This window comes from Pristis pectinata, chromosome 5 (genome assembly GCF_009764475.1).
Source record: "Pristis pectinata isolate sPriPec2 chromosome 5, sPriPec2.1.pri, whole genome shotgun sequence".
Lineage (NCBI taxonomy): Eukaryota > Metazoa > Chordata > Chondrichthyes > Rhinopristiformes > Pristidae > Pristis > Pristis pectinata.
This window is the reverse complement of record NC_067409.1, coordinates 60,491,821-60,505,921: the sequence shown is the minus strand read 5'-3', so window position 1 is coordinate 60,505,921 and position 14,101 is coordinate 60,491,821. Positions and strand designations below refer to the sequence as shown.

The 14,101-nt window shown below is 37.0% G+C and overlaps 1 protein-coding gene across 1 annotated transcript in view; it reads left to right on the top strand.

The window, feature by feature from the left end:
- The window catches only part of thsd7aa (thrombospondin, type I, domain containing 7Aa), a 299,272-nt gene that overhangs the window by 280,248 nt on the left and 4,923 nt on the right, over nucleotides 1-14,101 (top strand). The window contains exons 23-26 of the mRNA XM_052016677.1: nucleotides 28-201; nucleotides 7,986-8,081; nucleotides 9,361-9,443; nucleotides 9,610-9,823. Coding sequence (XP_051872637.1) covers nucleotides 28-201; nucleotides 7,986-8,081; nucleotides 9,361-9,443; nucleotides 9,610-9,823 — 567 coding nt within the window. The remainder of the gene's footprint in view (nucleotides 1-27; nucleotides 202-7,985; nucleotides 8,082-9,360; nucleotides 9,444-9,609; nucleotides 9,824-14,101) is intronic.

The window sequence follows — 14,101 nt, the reverse complement described above, 5'->3', positions numbered from 1 at the left end:
CTAATATATTTTACTTAATTTTTGCAGGTGACTGTTACCTGACAGAATGGTCTGTGTGGAGTTCTTGTCAGCTAACCTGTGTGAATAACCAAGATCTCGGTTATGGTGGAGTACAGGTACGAACTAAGGCAGTGATCATCCAAGCAATAGAAAACGAGCACCTGTGTCCTGAGCAGACACTGGAAACCCGCTCATGTACAGGTGGGTACAACTGATACATTGTGCAACCTACAAAGATACAAGCAAGCTCACAATGAATTTTTCAGATCAGAATTTCCACAGATTCAAAACCTATGGATCTGCAAAAGCAGTCACAAGTAAGAAAAAAAATTTCTGGGTATGCACCAAGCTGCTGATCCATTATCACCTGCTTTGGGCATCTATTGAAGGTGCTTCATTCCCAATCTAAAATTGCGTTCTAAATTTGTCTCAGTGCAAAGTGTTTCTAATTTCACTCTGTGTAGGAAGCAGTGATTTTTTTCCCCATTTCTTATTCAATATCAGTTTTCACTTTGAAATTAAGCAGCAGTTCAATCTAGTTTTAATACTCTTTTGTTCCATGATAGAAGTGTTAATGTAATTGATATTTTGGAATTTTATTACATGTTTGAGGAACACTTTATCTGTTGGAAATTCGTCTCCATTATTTTAATACAAATTGTTCAGTAACATTTAAATAAATTAGTTAATCCCTGTACTAGAAATGCAGAAAGGAAATTTTTTTCTGCAAATTTTGGACTAAGCCATTGTGAAACTTCAGGACTAAGGATTTTTCAGAAAAAGCATTGTACTAAGCCTTTTTTATTATCCAGTGACTTCCTGTCCATCTTCTTACCCTTCACACCTCTGTCTCTTTACTCAGCAACAGTATAGCCAAGTGTTTAGAACATGTTTGTTGAGCATTGCAATTGCCCTAGTAACCAACCTATGCTAGGAGTTTATTAGCCTCCATATTAAAAGTTTAACTTTTAATCCTCAGGACCAGAATTTACAACAAAAATAACAACAAGACCAACTGCAACTTTAGGAGAACTTTAGGTGCACAGTTAAACTTGAAAATCCAGAAATTACTATTCAAAGTGCAATCTCTAAAATGTGCAAAAATGGCACCTCATTATTCGGCTCCCCTTTCAGACCTATCAAGTACCAGTATTTATTGTATAGATTATGTGCTAAACTCACCACAAAATGTCAGGATTTGTCCATTTCAGTGTGGCAAATGCCAGTTCCAGCAAAACAACTTCTTTGGCATTTATAGGTAGCATAGAGTCATATTCCTCCAAAATGTATATGTTTGAGATTTTTTTGAAAAATTATTTTGCTTTTACATCTTTGACCTCTTCTTTGCACCTTCTCCTGTGCAATCACATCCTTCTTATTTTTTGAAGACCAGAACAGAACACAATACTCCATCTGTAGCAAACCAATGTTTTATAAAGTCATACCGTAACTGCCCTGCCCTATTTTACACCCTGGTTAATGAAGGCAAGTTTCCCATGTGCCTTCTTCACCCCCTTATCTACCTTAATTTCCTAATCATCCTTATCCCTTTCCATAATTATCCTGAAACTTACAGAGTTATGGTCTCTGTCCCCAAAATTTTTTCCCACTGACACTTCAACCACTTGCCTAGCTACATTCCCTAAGATTCCCTAAGACTAGGGAATCTCAAGTGGGATTACCTTGGTACTGGCTCACTCTAGGGTGATCCCAGTTAATATTGAAGAAGTTGAAATCCCCTTCTACTATGACCTTATTACTCTTAAATCTCTCTGTAATTTGTCTATATATCTGCTCCTCTATCTCCTGCTGACAGTCTTACATCCCCAGCAAAGTGATTGCACCCTTTTTGGTCCTAAACTCTGTACATCTTACCTGATTTGAAGAACCTTCTAGAATATATGTCTTCATTGCTGCGGTAATGGATTCCGTAATCAATATTGCAATCACCCTCCATCCCCACACCCCTGTCATACCTAAAGTTTCTATACTTGGGATGTGTGAATTACCAGTCCTACCCTATTTTCAACCATGTCTACCTGCAAGTAGTTGCTGCCAGACTATAAAGGAATGCTCCCACCTCCTGGTTATATCTGGAAGTACATGAATACATTTGAACTCCTCACGCAGTTACTAGCAATAGTAATACTGTTCATATTTTTCTAACAACAGTGCAATGAGGAATTAAGCTGAAAAATACTTCACCTTCTGCAAGGCAAAACTTTAAAACTAATGTGTTTATTAGTTTTTGTTCATGAGATGATTGGGAATTTGTATAGATGTTATACTGCCCAACAGTGATGTTGCCATGAAAGCAGATTTGTTCTTAAATCATTTCCAATTTAAGAATTAAGTGGTATATTGTATTTTAAAAAATGTACCAGTAAAGCCCAAGGCCCTGGCAAATTATTTGGTCATGTTTTTGTATTAAATCAGAGTATTATTTTATATCACATTCTGAACTATTAAGTACTTGAGTAATAAAAGTTGTCTTAAGAAAGTTGTTCAAAGTTAAATTTAAAAAATATGTAATGCTGTACAAGGCCATTCATCTTGTCATACCAGCAGTTTGAAAGAGCTTTCTAATTGGTCCCAATTTTTATTTTCTGCTATTTGTCCAATACCACTTTGAAAACTGTCACTGAACTTGCTTCCAGTGCCCTTTCAGATTGTGCATTCCACAGTATAGCAAGTTGCTGTGTAAAACAAGATTTCAATGTTTTGTTGCTGGAGTTTTGAATATTCTTTATTGCTTGCTAATTTTTTTTCCTTTTCTAAATGTTCTAATTCCTTCTTTTGTTAGGATGTGACCAATACAATTCACCAGAATGCCCAGACTTTAATCAATTCACCATTGGCAGGCACATCCATGATAGGCTTGCCCTTACTCAATGAAATTCATTCCCAGACTCTCTCCATGTTTCCATAATTTTGAGTTCTTACTCAGATGCTTTTCTTTGATCCCTCAAAACCACCTCGTTCTGATGTCTTCCTGTAGGCTCAGCACCTTGAGCAGTCTGATAACATTTTGCAAAGCATAAAGCCATAGACTGATAAAGTTGTACAACACAAAAATGGGCCCATTGGCCCACCATGTCCACGCTGACCTTTTTTGCCCACCTACACTAATCCCAGTTGCCTGCGTTAAGGCTGTATCCTTCTCTGCCTTGCCTGTTTGTGCCTTCCTAAATGCCCCTTAAGCATGGTAATTATATCTCATTCCACCACATCTTCTGGCAGCATGTTCAAACCTTTCCCTCAGACCCCCCTTAAAACTCCTTCCTATCACCATAAACCTCTGCCCTCTTGTTTTTGAAACCCCTTATATGGGAAAAAAAATATTTTGACTATCTACCCTATCTATGCTTTAAGTAATCTTACATACTTCTATCAGGTCACCCCCCACCCCCCCCCCCCCCCCCCCCCCCCCCACCCCCACTGCTTCCTTCACTCCTGGCAAAACAAGCTCAGCCTATCCAAGATCTCCCCATAAGTCCTCCAATCCAGGCAACATCTTGGTAAAACTCCTCTGCACTCTCTCCAACGTGGTCACATCCTTTCTTGAGTGTGACAACCAGAACTACACTCAATACTCCCAAGTACGTCCAACCAGTGCTTTGTAAAGTTACAACATAACATTCCAACTTTTATATTCATTGACCTGACCTATGAAGGCAAGCATGCTATATTCCTCCTTCACCACCCAATCCACTTATGTTGCCACTTTCAGGGAACTATGGACCCCTAAGATTCATTGTTCACCAACATTCTTTAGTGCCCTACTATATGTCTAAGCACAAGATATTTTATTTTATTAAAGGTTTTACAATGCTATAGTGAATGACGTTAACTGTTTGTCTTTCCACAGATGCTGTCTGATCTGCTGAGTATTTCCAGCATTTTTTGTTTTTCTGTTTTTATTTATTTCCAGCATCTGTAGCATTTTGCTTTTCAAATATAACACAGTTCGTTGTTGATGTATGACCAATATAACAAAAGAAAGAGCTGTTACCATCCACATATCTTTGCAGTACGTTCCACAGATCAAATAGTTCAGTTCTGATAGAAGATCATTAACCTGAAACACTAACTCTGTGTCTCTGTTCCCAAATGACGTGCTGAGTACTTACAGCATTTTGTACTTTGATAATGTGGGAGTGGGGTCAATGTTGTGAATGAAGTAATTCCTGAGTCTATATATGCAAGTCCTTCCTTAGTAGCTGAGCTATGCAATCAGCTGAATTGATATAACAAATTGGGATAGACCTCAGGACCTTCAGCTACTCACTGGATAAACTCACTGAACATAAATACCTAATCATCATTCTGAATTCATTAAGTGAAAAATAACTAGCATTTGCATTGTGTGGAATGCACACACAGGCAGGCTGATATATTACCTGAAGGCAGACTTAGAGCTGCTGAAGTTCCTAATTACCTGCTGCACTTGCCCTTCTGGGTGGTAGAGGTCATGGGCTCAGCAGGTGCTTTTGAAGATACTTTGGTGATTTGCTCCAAGATATTTTATATATGGTATCACTATAGTCATGGTAAGCCAATAATAGAGGGAGTGAAGGTTACAATATAGTGAGCTGCTTTGTCCTGATTGGTATCAAGTGTTATTGAGGCTGTCCATCCAGGTAAGTAGAACATATTCCATCTCATGCTTCACCTGTGTTTTGTAGGTGCTGGAAAGGCTTTGGCTGGTAACAGGAGGTGAAGCACTCATTGTAGAATACCTTGCTTCTGACCTGATCTGACTGCAGAATATTTTTTATATTTTCATACTGAAAAAAGCCATTCAACCCATCAAGTCTATGCCAGCTCAAAAAACAACCCCATCAATCCAATTTCCTTACTTATTTCCCTGTATCGTTCTCTCTCACAAGCCCATCAGCTCTCCCGATTCTTATGCCACTCATTTACACTAGGGGTAATTTGCAGTGGCCAATTAATCTGCCAATTATCTTTGAGATATGAGAGGAACCATAGCACGCAGTGGAAACACACAAGTTCACAAGGAAAACATGCAACCTCCACCCAGACAGCAATTTGTCCTGTTTTTGGTTAATAGTATACCCAAACCATTGAAGGTGGAGGAATTGGGTACGGTAATGCTACTAACTTTAATGGACAAGTAGTTAGACACTTTGTTTTTGGGAAAAAAAACTAGTAATACCAGAAATACTCAACAAATCAGACAGCATCTGAAGAGAGAGAAACAGAGCATTTCTGGTCAGTGACCCTTTATCCAAACACTTCCAGGTTCTGATGAAAGGTCATTGACCTGAAATATTAACTCTGTTCCTCCTGCCACACATGCTGCCTGGCCTGCTGAGTATTTTCAGATTTTTTTTTGTTTTTACCGCAGACTCTCAACATCCACAGCATTTTGCTTGTTGAAGGTGATCAGTACCTGGTACTTGAATGATGTAACTTTAAGCCCATCATGGAAGTTTTCTAGGTCTTTCTGCATGTGGACACAGACTACTTCATTGTTTGAGTATTTGCAGCTAAAACACTGTGTGAACATCTGTAAACATCTCTACTTCTGACCTTATGATGGAGAGAAGTTCATTGATTAAATGCAGAAGTTGGTTTGGTCCAGAGCAATGCTCTAGGGAACTCCCAATGTGTTCTGGCCTGAGATGATAGGTCTCAACCACCTTACATTGTGCCAGGTATGACTCTACTTTCTGGATGGTCTCCATGATTTCCATTGTAATTGTACTAAAATTCCTTAACACTACAGTAAGTCCGATGTTCTTCTGATTTCCAAATTTGTCTCCAGAAATCAGCTTATGAACTAAGGATGTAATGTCTGAAGTTGAGTGGTTTTGGCAGAACCCAAACTGAGCTTAAAGGAGTAGGTTTTTGCTGAGTAAGTGCTTCCTAATTGAACTGTTGTGACACCTTCCATTACTCTGTTGATGATTGCAAGTGGAATCATTGAGCATTAATTGGTCAAATTGGATTTGTCTGGCTTCTTGTGGTCGTAATATACTGGTGATTTTCCACTTTGTCAAGTAGATGCATGCTACAGAATTGCACTGAAACAACTTTGTAAAAGATGCTGCTCGTTCTGGAGCACAAGTCTTCAGCAGCACATCACAAGGCATTGTTAGGGCCCATGTCCTTTTCTGTATTAAGTGCTGTAAGTCAGAATTCAATCCATGTATGTTACATAGGTTGAATTATTTCAGTACCAAATACCACTCATTTAGGTGAATCTGCAGTATGTCTCTGCATGCTCAGTTTCTGGGTAAATGGACCAAGCTTAGGAGTTTCATAGAATAATAGAACAGTTACAGCACAGAAAGATGTCATTATGTCCCCACCGGCTCTCTACCAGAGCAACCCACATGTTCCATCTCCCAACCCTCTTCATTGCCTTGCAATTTTGTTCTCACCATATTTTTATCCAATTCCCTCTTGCAGGCCATGATGGAACATGCCTCCACCACATCTGCAGGCAGTGTTTCCAGATTCCAACCACACACTGTGTAATTAAGATCTTCCTCAGTTTACTATTAATTCCCTCTCCTTTTATTTTATACATGTGAATTTTGGTCCTTAACCAAAGGGAGCACCTTGCAACTATCCACTCTATCCAGACCTCTCATCATTTTATATGATTCTCTGGGCACTCTCCAATGCCTCCACATCCTTCCTTCAATAAGCAGTCTGGAACTGTACACAATACTGCAAATGAGGACAGACCCGTGTTTTATAAAGGTTCAGCATAACTACCCTGTTTTATATTCCATGCCTCTATTGACAAAACCCAGAAGCCATTCTGCATTATCAACCTGCTCTGCAACTTCTACTTTTAGAACAATATCTCTTATCCTAGTTAAACCCTCCCTGTTCTTTTCATCAAAATGCATCACCTCACATTTGTCCACGTTAAACTTCATCCATCATGCATCCGTCCATTCTAGCAGACCATTTCTATCCTGCTGCAATTTATCACTATCCTCTTTGCAGTTTACAATTCTGCCAAATTTTGTGTCATCCACAAATTTAGAAGTTGTGGCTTGCATTCCAAGTCTAGGTCATGAATACAGATCAAAAAACCAAGGCCCCAACTCTGATCCTCAGGGAACACTGCCATTCACCTCCCTGGCCTGGAATTGCTAAGCTTATCCTCCCTTTTTTGAACAAGAGGGTAACCAGCTTTCCGGGCCTCTGGCACTACCTTCCTATCCAAAGAAAATTAAAAGATTATGATCAGTGCCCTGGTGATTCCTCCTGTTCTTCCCTCATAATCTGAGGATGCATCCTACCAATACTGGTGACTTAACTACTTTAAATTCAGCCAGCATTTCTAGTACTCCAGGCTGTCAATGTAAATGGAAATTTGTGTTAGTTAATATCTTGGTTATGCTATGTCCCTCCACATTGTTGCTAAAAAGTAGCAGAATAGCACTTAAGTTGACCAACAAATTGCAAAACAAGTGAACAGTAAGAAAAATACATTTATATTTGAAACATAGCTATTCCTTCTTGAATTTTGAATGGTTGGTTTCATTTATAAAACTCTGTGCAAAATGAAGTAAACACATTGTCTCACCATACCTACTTTTGCCACAGACTTCAGTGCTTCTGAACCCTTCAGAAGTGCAATTGAACTGGAGAAAACAGACCTGAGATATTGTGAATAATATTAACCCTGCACTTATGACAGAAAACAGGAACGTGATCAGGATCTGTGCCTGCAAAACACTTTTCACTAGTGTTCAACAGGTGGAAGACAAACTTAAATTAAATTCAAAAGGAGTCTCAGCTGTAATCTTGGTAATTGGTAACTGGTTTATTTTTGTCACATGGATCAAGATAGAGTGAAAAGCTTTTGTTTACATGCCATCCAGACAGATCACTTAAGTGCATCGAGGTAGTACAAAAGGAAAAAAAACTTCCTATGCCTCCCACTGCACCCTGAGATGTAGTACACTCAGTTCATTCCTTCAAATGGTTTTTTACAGGTGGTCACTGTTACGAATACATTTGGTTGGCTGGTGCTTGGACAGGATCATACCGAGAAGTGTGGTGTCAGAGGTCAGATGGAATAAATGTCACAGGTACTGAAATCATTTTTTATTTTCTGCAAGGGCAATGAATATACATGATTATCAATGCCTTTCTGAAGGGTTTCTATCAAATGTTTATTTTATATTTTTGACCTGCTCTATGCTATACTCAGTGGCATAACGAATAAGATTGACACAAGCAACTTTAGGAGGGATTCCAGAGCCAGGGAGAGGGTTCTATTCAGAATGAAAAGCAGCAGCAAAAGACTTCAGCAAGAAGAGGCATGGAATTTTTTCCTCCCAGAATAGATAAGATTAGTAATAAAATCTGATAAAAGTGTTTAATATTGTCCAAGTTTTTTGTAAGATAAATTGTGGGGTGAGAAATTATTTCAAGTGATTAGTGAGTTAACTACTAGGGAACATAAATATGAGGAATGTAAGAACAAATTTAAGCCAAATCTCCATAAGGAAATAATGCAATAAACGTTCAGTGCCATTCCATATGATTATTATGTAAAATATGCCATTTTTTTCTGCATGTTATTGGAAAATAACTTTTACAAAAAGTGTAACATTTTGATCTATTTTTGATTCTTCATTTCCAAACAGTCGGTTTGTCATGTTGAGATTCTCTTTTACCTGCATTGTTGAATCTTATTTGTTTACTTGATAGTTATCAAAATTTGGAGCTGACAAACAGAATAGTTTTATGATGACAAAGTCTAAAAATCAACATTTTTCCACGAAGTTCTTTAAACTAATCTCTGTTGTCAAAAAGCCCTCATTCCAGTTGTCCACTGTTAATCAGTGTGATATAACTGGGCACATATTATGTGTAACCACACAGTATTAGATCAATGGTAACCATGAAGTTCTTTGGCTATATGTTCAAGCATACAGGCTTTGTATTGGATCCATAATAATAAGAGGACAACAGATGGTGATACAAACGACATTACCTTTCAAATTTATTATTTAATGTTACTAGATGTAACTATTTGTGTTGTGTAGCAGTTAGCGTAATGCTTTACAGCGCCAGCGACCTGGGTTCAATTCCCTCTGCTGTCTGTAAGGAGTTTGTACGTTCTCCCCGTGTCTGCGTAGGTTTCCTCTGGTGCTCCGGTTTCCTCCCACAGTCCAAAGATGTACGAGTTAGAAAGTTGCGGGCATGCTATGTTGGCGCTGGAAGTGTGGTGACGCTTGCGGGCTGCCCCCAGAACACTCTATGCAAAAGATGCATTTCACTGTGTGTTTCGATGTACATATGACTAATAAAGATATCTTATCTTATGTTATCTTATCTTATGTTATCTTATCTTATCTGTAGGTGGCTGCTCTGCATTGAATCAACCTTATGCTGACAGGTCTTGTAACCCACCATGCACTAAACCTCACACATACTGTACTGAGGTAAGTGTTAACTGCTGACAGCAGTATAGAATTCCTGAATTTACTGTTATTCTATCATTGGCAACAATAGAATATCAGTAACTCAAGTGCAATATTTTATGATTAAAATAATATTTTCACCTGACTTGAATGTTTAAAAGACAAAACTTTAATATTTCCTGTCTAGTCTGCAGTGTGTGCCTGTGAAGAAGGTTACACAGAGGTGGTGACATCAGACAATCTGCTGGATCAATGTACCATGATCCCAGTGCTAGAGATCCCTTCAGTGGAGGAGAAAAAAGCAGATGTGAAGACAAGCCGAGCCATCAATCCAACCCAAACATCTGATAGCAAACAAGGACATTCAGGACATACATGGTTCCTGCAACCTTTTGGAGCAGGTCAGATAAAAATTCAGGTTCAATACCTTAGACAATTTAAATAAATCTTCCCAGGTGTGGCCTAAGAGACAGCTGTTAAACGTTAAGAATTATTCAGAATATGGTATTAGTCTATAAAAAGTAAATACAACTCAACACTTTCTACATGATTCAAAATCACTTTGCCATTGTGCAAGTTGAATCGAAGAATAGAAGTGCTACGAAATTATAAAACACTTTAATTATCTTCTGCTGAAAACTGCTGCATTTTAAACATTTTAATGTTCTCTTAACAAGAATACTTACAACTATATATTCGCATGCTGTGACTAATTCTATGATGAAATTTTTCTCTATAGTACAGAATATTAAACTCATTGGCTTTCAGAATATTAACTGTACTTTCCTGCTTAAAATAATTTACCTAATATTGATGGAATTCATGTTTATTAATGTGACAGTTATGAAAAAGGAGGCAGTTATGTAAAAAGAGAATTGTAAATGCTGGAAATCTGTTACTGAAGCATAAAATGATTGAAAACATACAGAAAGATATGGAAAACATAGGTCAATCAGTATCTATAAAAGGAAAAGGAAAGTTCAGCTATGTACCTTTCACTTGTTCTGACAGGAGTCTATATTCGAATCATTTACTTGTGGAAATGTGTGCTTTGTAGAACTCAGTATTGAAGAGAGCCCTCTGAGAAGACGATAAACAAAATTGCAATTCTAATGCTAATAACTGTCAGCAAACATCACAAAGGTAAACTACAGGAATGGAGGCAAAAACATAGTTGTTTTTTATGTACTCCATTACTGGGAAAAATATGTGTTGAGAAAGCATTGACAAAATTAGCAGCATCAACAGGAGCAGTTTTTTTGATTAATGACAGATACACAATAAAACATACAGTGTTGACTTACCAATTCATTATTGACTAGCATGTCTTTCTATTTATACTGTATGCCCAGGATCAACTTGAATATAGATTCTTTGTCAGAAATGATATAAAGCATTCAGCTACACAGGTGATCCTAAGCTTCGGGGTGACTCCTTTTAATTCTCCATCCCTCTCCCACTCTGACCTCCCTGTCTTTTGCTTCTTGCACTATTACAACAAAACCAAACATAAGCTTGAGGGGCAGCATTTCAACTTCCGTCTAGGCATGTTACAGTTCTCAGGACTAAACAATGCATTCAACAACTTTGGATAACCAGCACCCTACCAGTATGCACAAGAATTGTCAAGTTCTGATAAAAGGTCATCAGCCTGTAACATTAACTCTGTTTTTCTCTTTCCACAGATGCTGCTTGCCCAACTAAGCATTTGCAGCATTTTCTTTTATTTCAGATTACCAGCAATATCTATGTTCTGTACTTCACAGCTCTCTTCTTGTTTTTCTCTCTGTCTCTCATGTTCTTATTGATTTCCCATTTACATCTCCTCCAGACACATACTGTAAGTTGTGAAAATGAAGCCTTCACCATCCTCTCTCAAGCAGCAACACCACCAATTGTGCCAGATAGTTCTTCTTGGTCTTCACCCTACCATAAACATTCCTTCGCTCTCTCCAATTCTTCGCCTTCTCTGCAATTTTATACGTCTTTGATTTCTAACTTTTTCTAGTTCTGATGAAAGATCTCGATCTGATTCTCATTCCACAGATACTGTCTGACTGCTGAGTAGTTCCAGAGCTTGCTGTGTTTATAACTGCAGTCTTTTACTTTTTCGAAGATATGCAGCCAATAGGTTAATACACAATAATCCTTGCATATCTCTGCATTTTAATGATTATTGCTGATATATCTATGCAGAGTAATTTCTTTAAACATGGTCAGTAATTAAGTCAACAAATATTGTGACAATCAAACTTTCTCGGTTTGCACTGATGATGAAATGACAGTAGGTTGTATAAAATGTTGCCATGCCATTTGAATGTTTGTCAGTCGGTAAACCAGGCTGCATATACGAGCATCCATGTATGCATGTGGGTGTATCATTTTCAGGGTATACATGCCATAAAGTTTTTCCTGTATCTGCCTGCTTGTTTGTGCATGTGTTGGTGTATGTCTCCATCAGCGTGAGTGTACATGTGAGTTTGTTGTTAACAAGTGTCTGCAGCTACTAACTGAGTGTATAGCTCGTATATTATTGAATTATCAATTCATGTCCCAGTAGTAACTATGGATGCTTCGATTGCAGTTGGAACTATGGAAAATTAGGCTGAATGTATTCTTTTCCTACTGATACATTCTGTACCTGAGGTATCCAAATCAAATGGAACCAGGTGGATTGGTGGATTTGGCAGCCTACAGAAATCCTTTCCAAATACTGTATGTTTCCCAATTGAGCAATCCGATTTATTTTTCCTCACTTTTATAATCATTTAAAAGTACTGACTTGTAGTGTAATGTAGTCCCCTGTATACCATCCTCTTATTCACATCTTTCCTATTTTAACCATGATTCTAGACATTTGATCAAGGGAAGATCAATTGATTAATTCTGGGATATCTCACACTTAACTGACTTTGATTTCATGCAGAACAGGAAGCTGTCCTTCCTTTGTTCCAATTAATAGTAAGAAATGTTATCCTTTCATGAATCATCAATAAATCTTTATTTATTTAAACATTGGTTTTGAAATATAAGAGAATTATAATACTATATAAAATTATTTTTTGTAGACCAATTATGTTTTAAATATCAATAATGGAGTGGAATGCAATTAAAATCTTGTGCACTTTATGCAATATGTGTAAGATTTTTAGTGTGTTTTATAGTGGTATATTGTGACAGTTTCTACAACTTAAAAATCTAGGCTAATAAAAATCATCGAAGATTCTGTGATGTATAAATTTTAAAAACCAGATCTGATCTATCACTGCCATAAGGGTCAATTGAATTTATCAAAATATGTGTTTGAACAAATTCAACTGGCTGCCATTTTGATTCTTAGAACATGTACAGCCTTCTATTTAATGAATAAAACTCGTTCAGAGCTGGAGTTAAAAATTTGTAGGATGACATCTTTGAGTAGGAATATTTCAGATTGGAATATATGACTTGGAGAGTTTACTTCAAGAAAAATTAGAACTGTTTGTAGTTTTCATAATTTATTGGCAATGAAGTGACATTTTCAACATTCTAATACAGAGCAACAATAAATGTTCTTCATATTCCAGTTCAAGGTTGTAAAATGATTCATGCAGTTGACCAGAATCCTTCCTCTACTTCTTCTGCCAAAGTTTTGGAGCAGATTATTTTGCACAAGTTCATTATAATTCACTAAAAGCTTGTCACCCCGATCCTTTTTCCTGTGAATTTGAACGCCCCATCTAAGCAACCATGACAATTTAAACAAATGTAAAGCAGCCTGGTCATATAATTGTCCCTAAAAGCTGTAGCCATATGCATTGATTCAGTACAAGTGATTGCAATCAGTGCTCTCAACCTACTTAGCACAATTTCACCCAACATGTCCAATGTCAACATATCCATTGATAACTGAGTTCTACATTCTTAATATTAAAAACTTATGTCATATTAATGTCACCTTTACTTTTTATTGATTACAAGTATAATGTTATTCATTGCCACTTCACTTTTAATTAAGGAGAGATTATTGTCTGTATTAAAAATCAGAATCAAAACAAATCTCATTGCTTATAATCTTTTGTGCCATGCCATGACTTATGTTGTGCAGGAGATCCCCAATTAATCATATTCTGTTAGAGATAGTAAAACATTCAAGAAGCAAATTATTGTGAATATGTTTGAATATATGAAGAGACATACACATAACAGGTGTTAACTTAAAACAAATTTTTAGGGTTACTTCCCTATTGATTAATTAAATTTTGATGTTTTTATCCTCTTAATGGAAATGTTCCATTATAGTCAGCAAATAATTTTGATGTGTATTTGATTTGCACCCTACAAAGAATTAAAATCCATGAATTAGATTTTAACATATTTTGATCATGCACTTGTTAAAGAAAAACACCTATTTACAAAAATTTATGTGCACTGAAAGAAAAGTGTCCGTGTAAGACTTTGATAAATGTTATCATACAGCCCTTGGTTGGAGGGGAAGTGAATTGCTAGTAAGTTCATACGTGACTAATGAAATCCCATAACCTTTTTCAGACACCAACTAATTTCTTATTTATTGTACATTTTGCATTTTAAAGGAAACAATGGGATAAAGTACTACTTTCCACAAACATAATGGTTCTTGATATAAAATTGACATTTAGAAAATTGTAATTTATGTTAATAAATGCCACTGATTATAT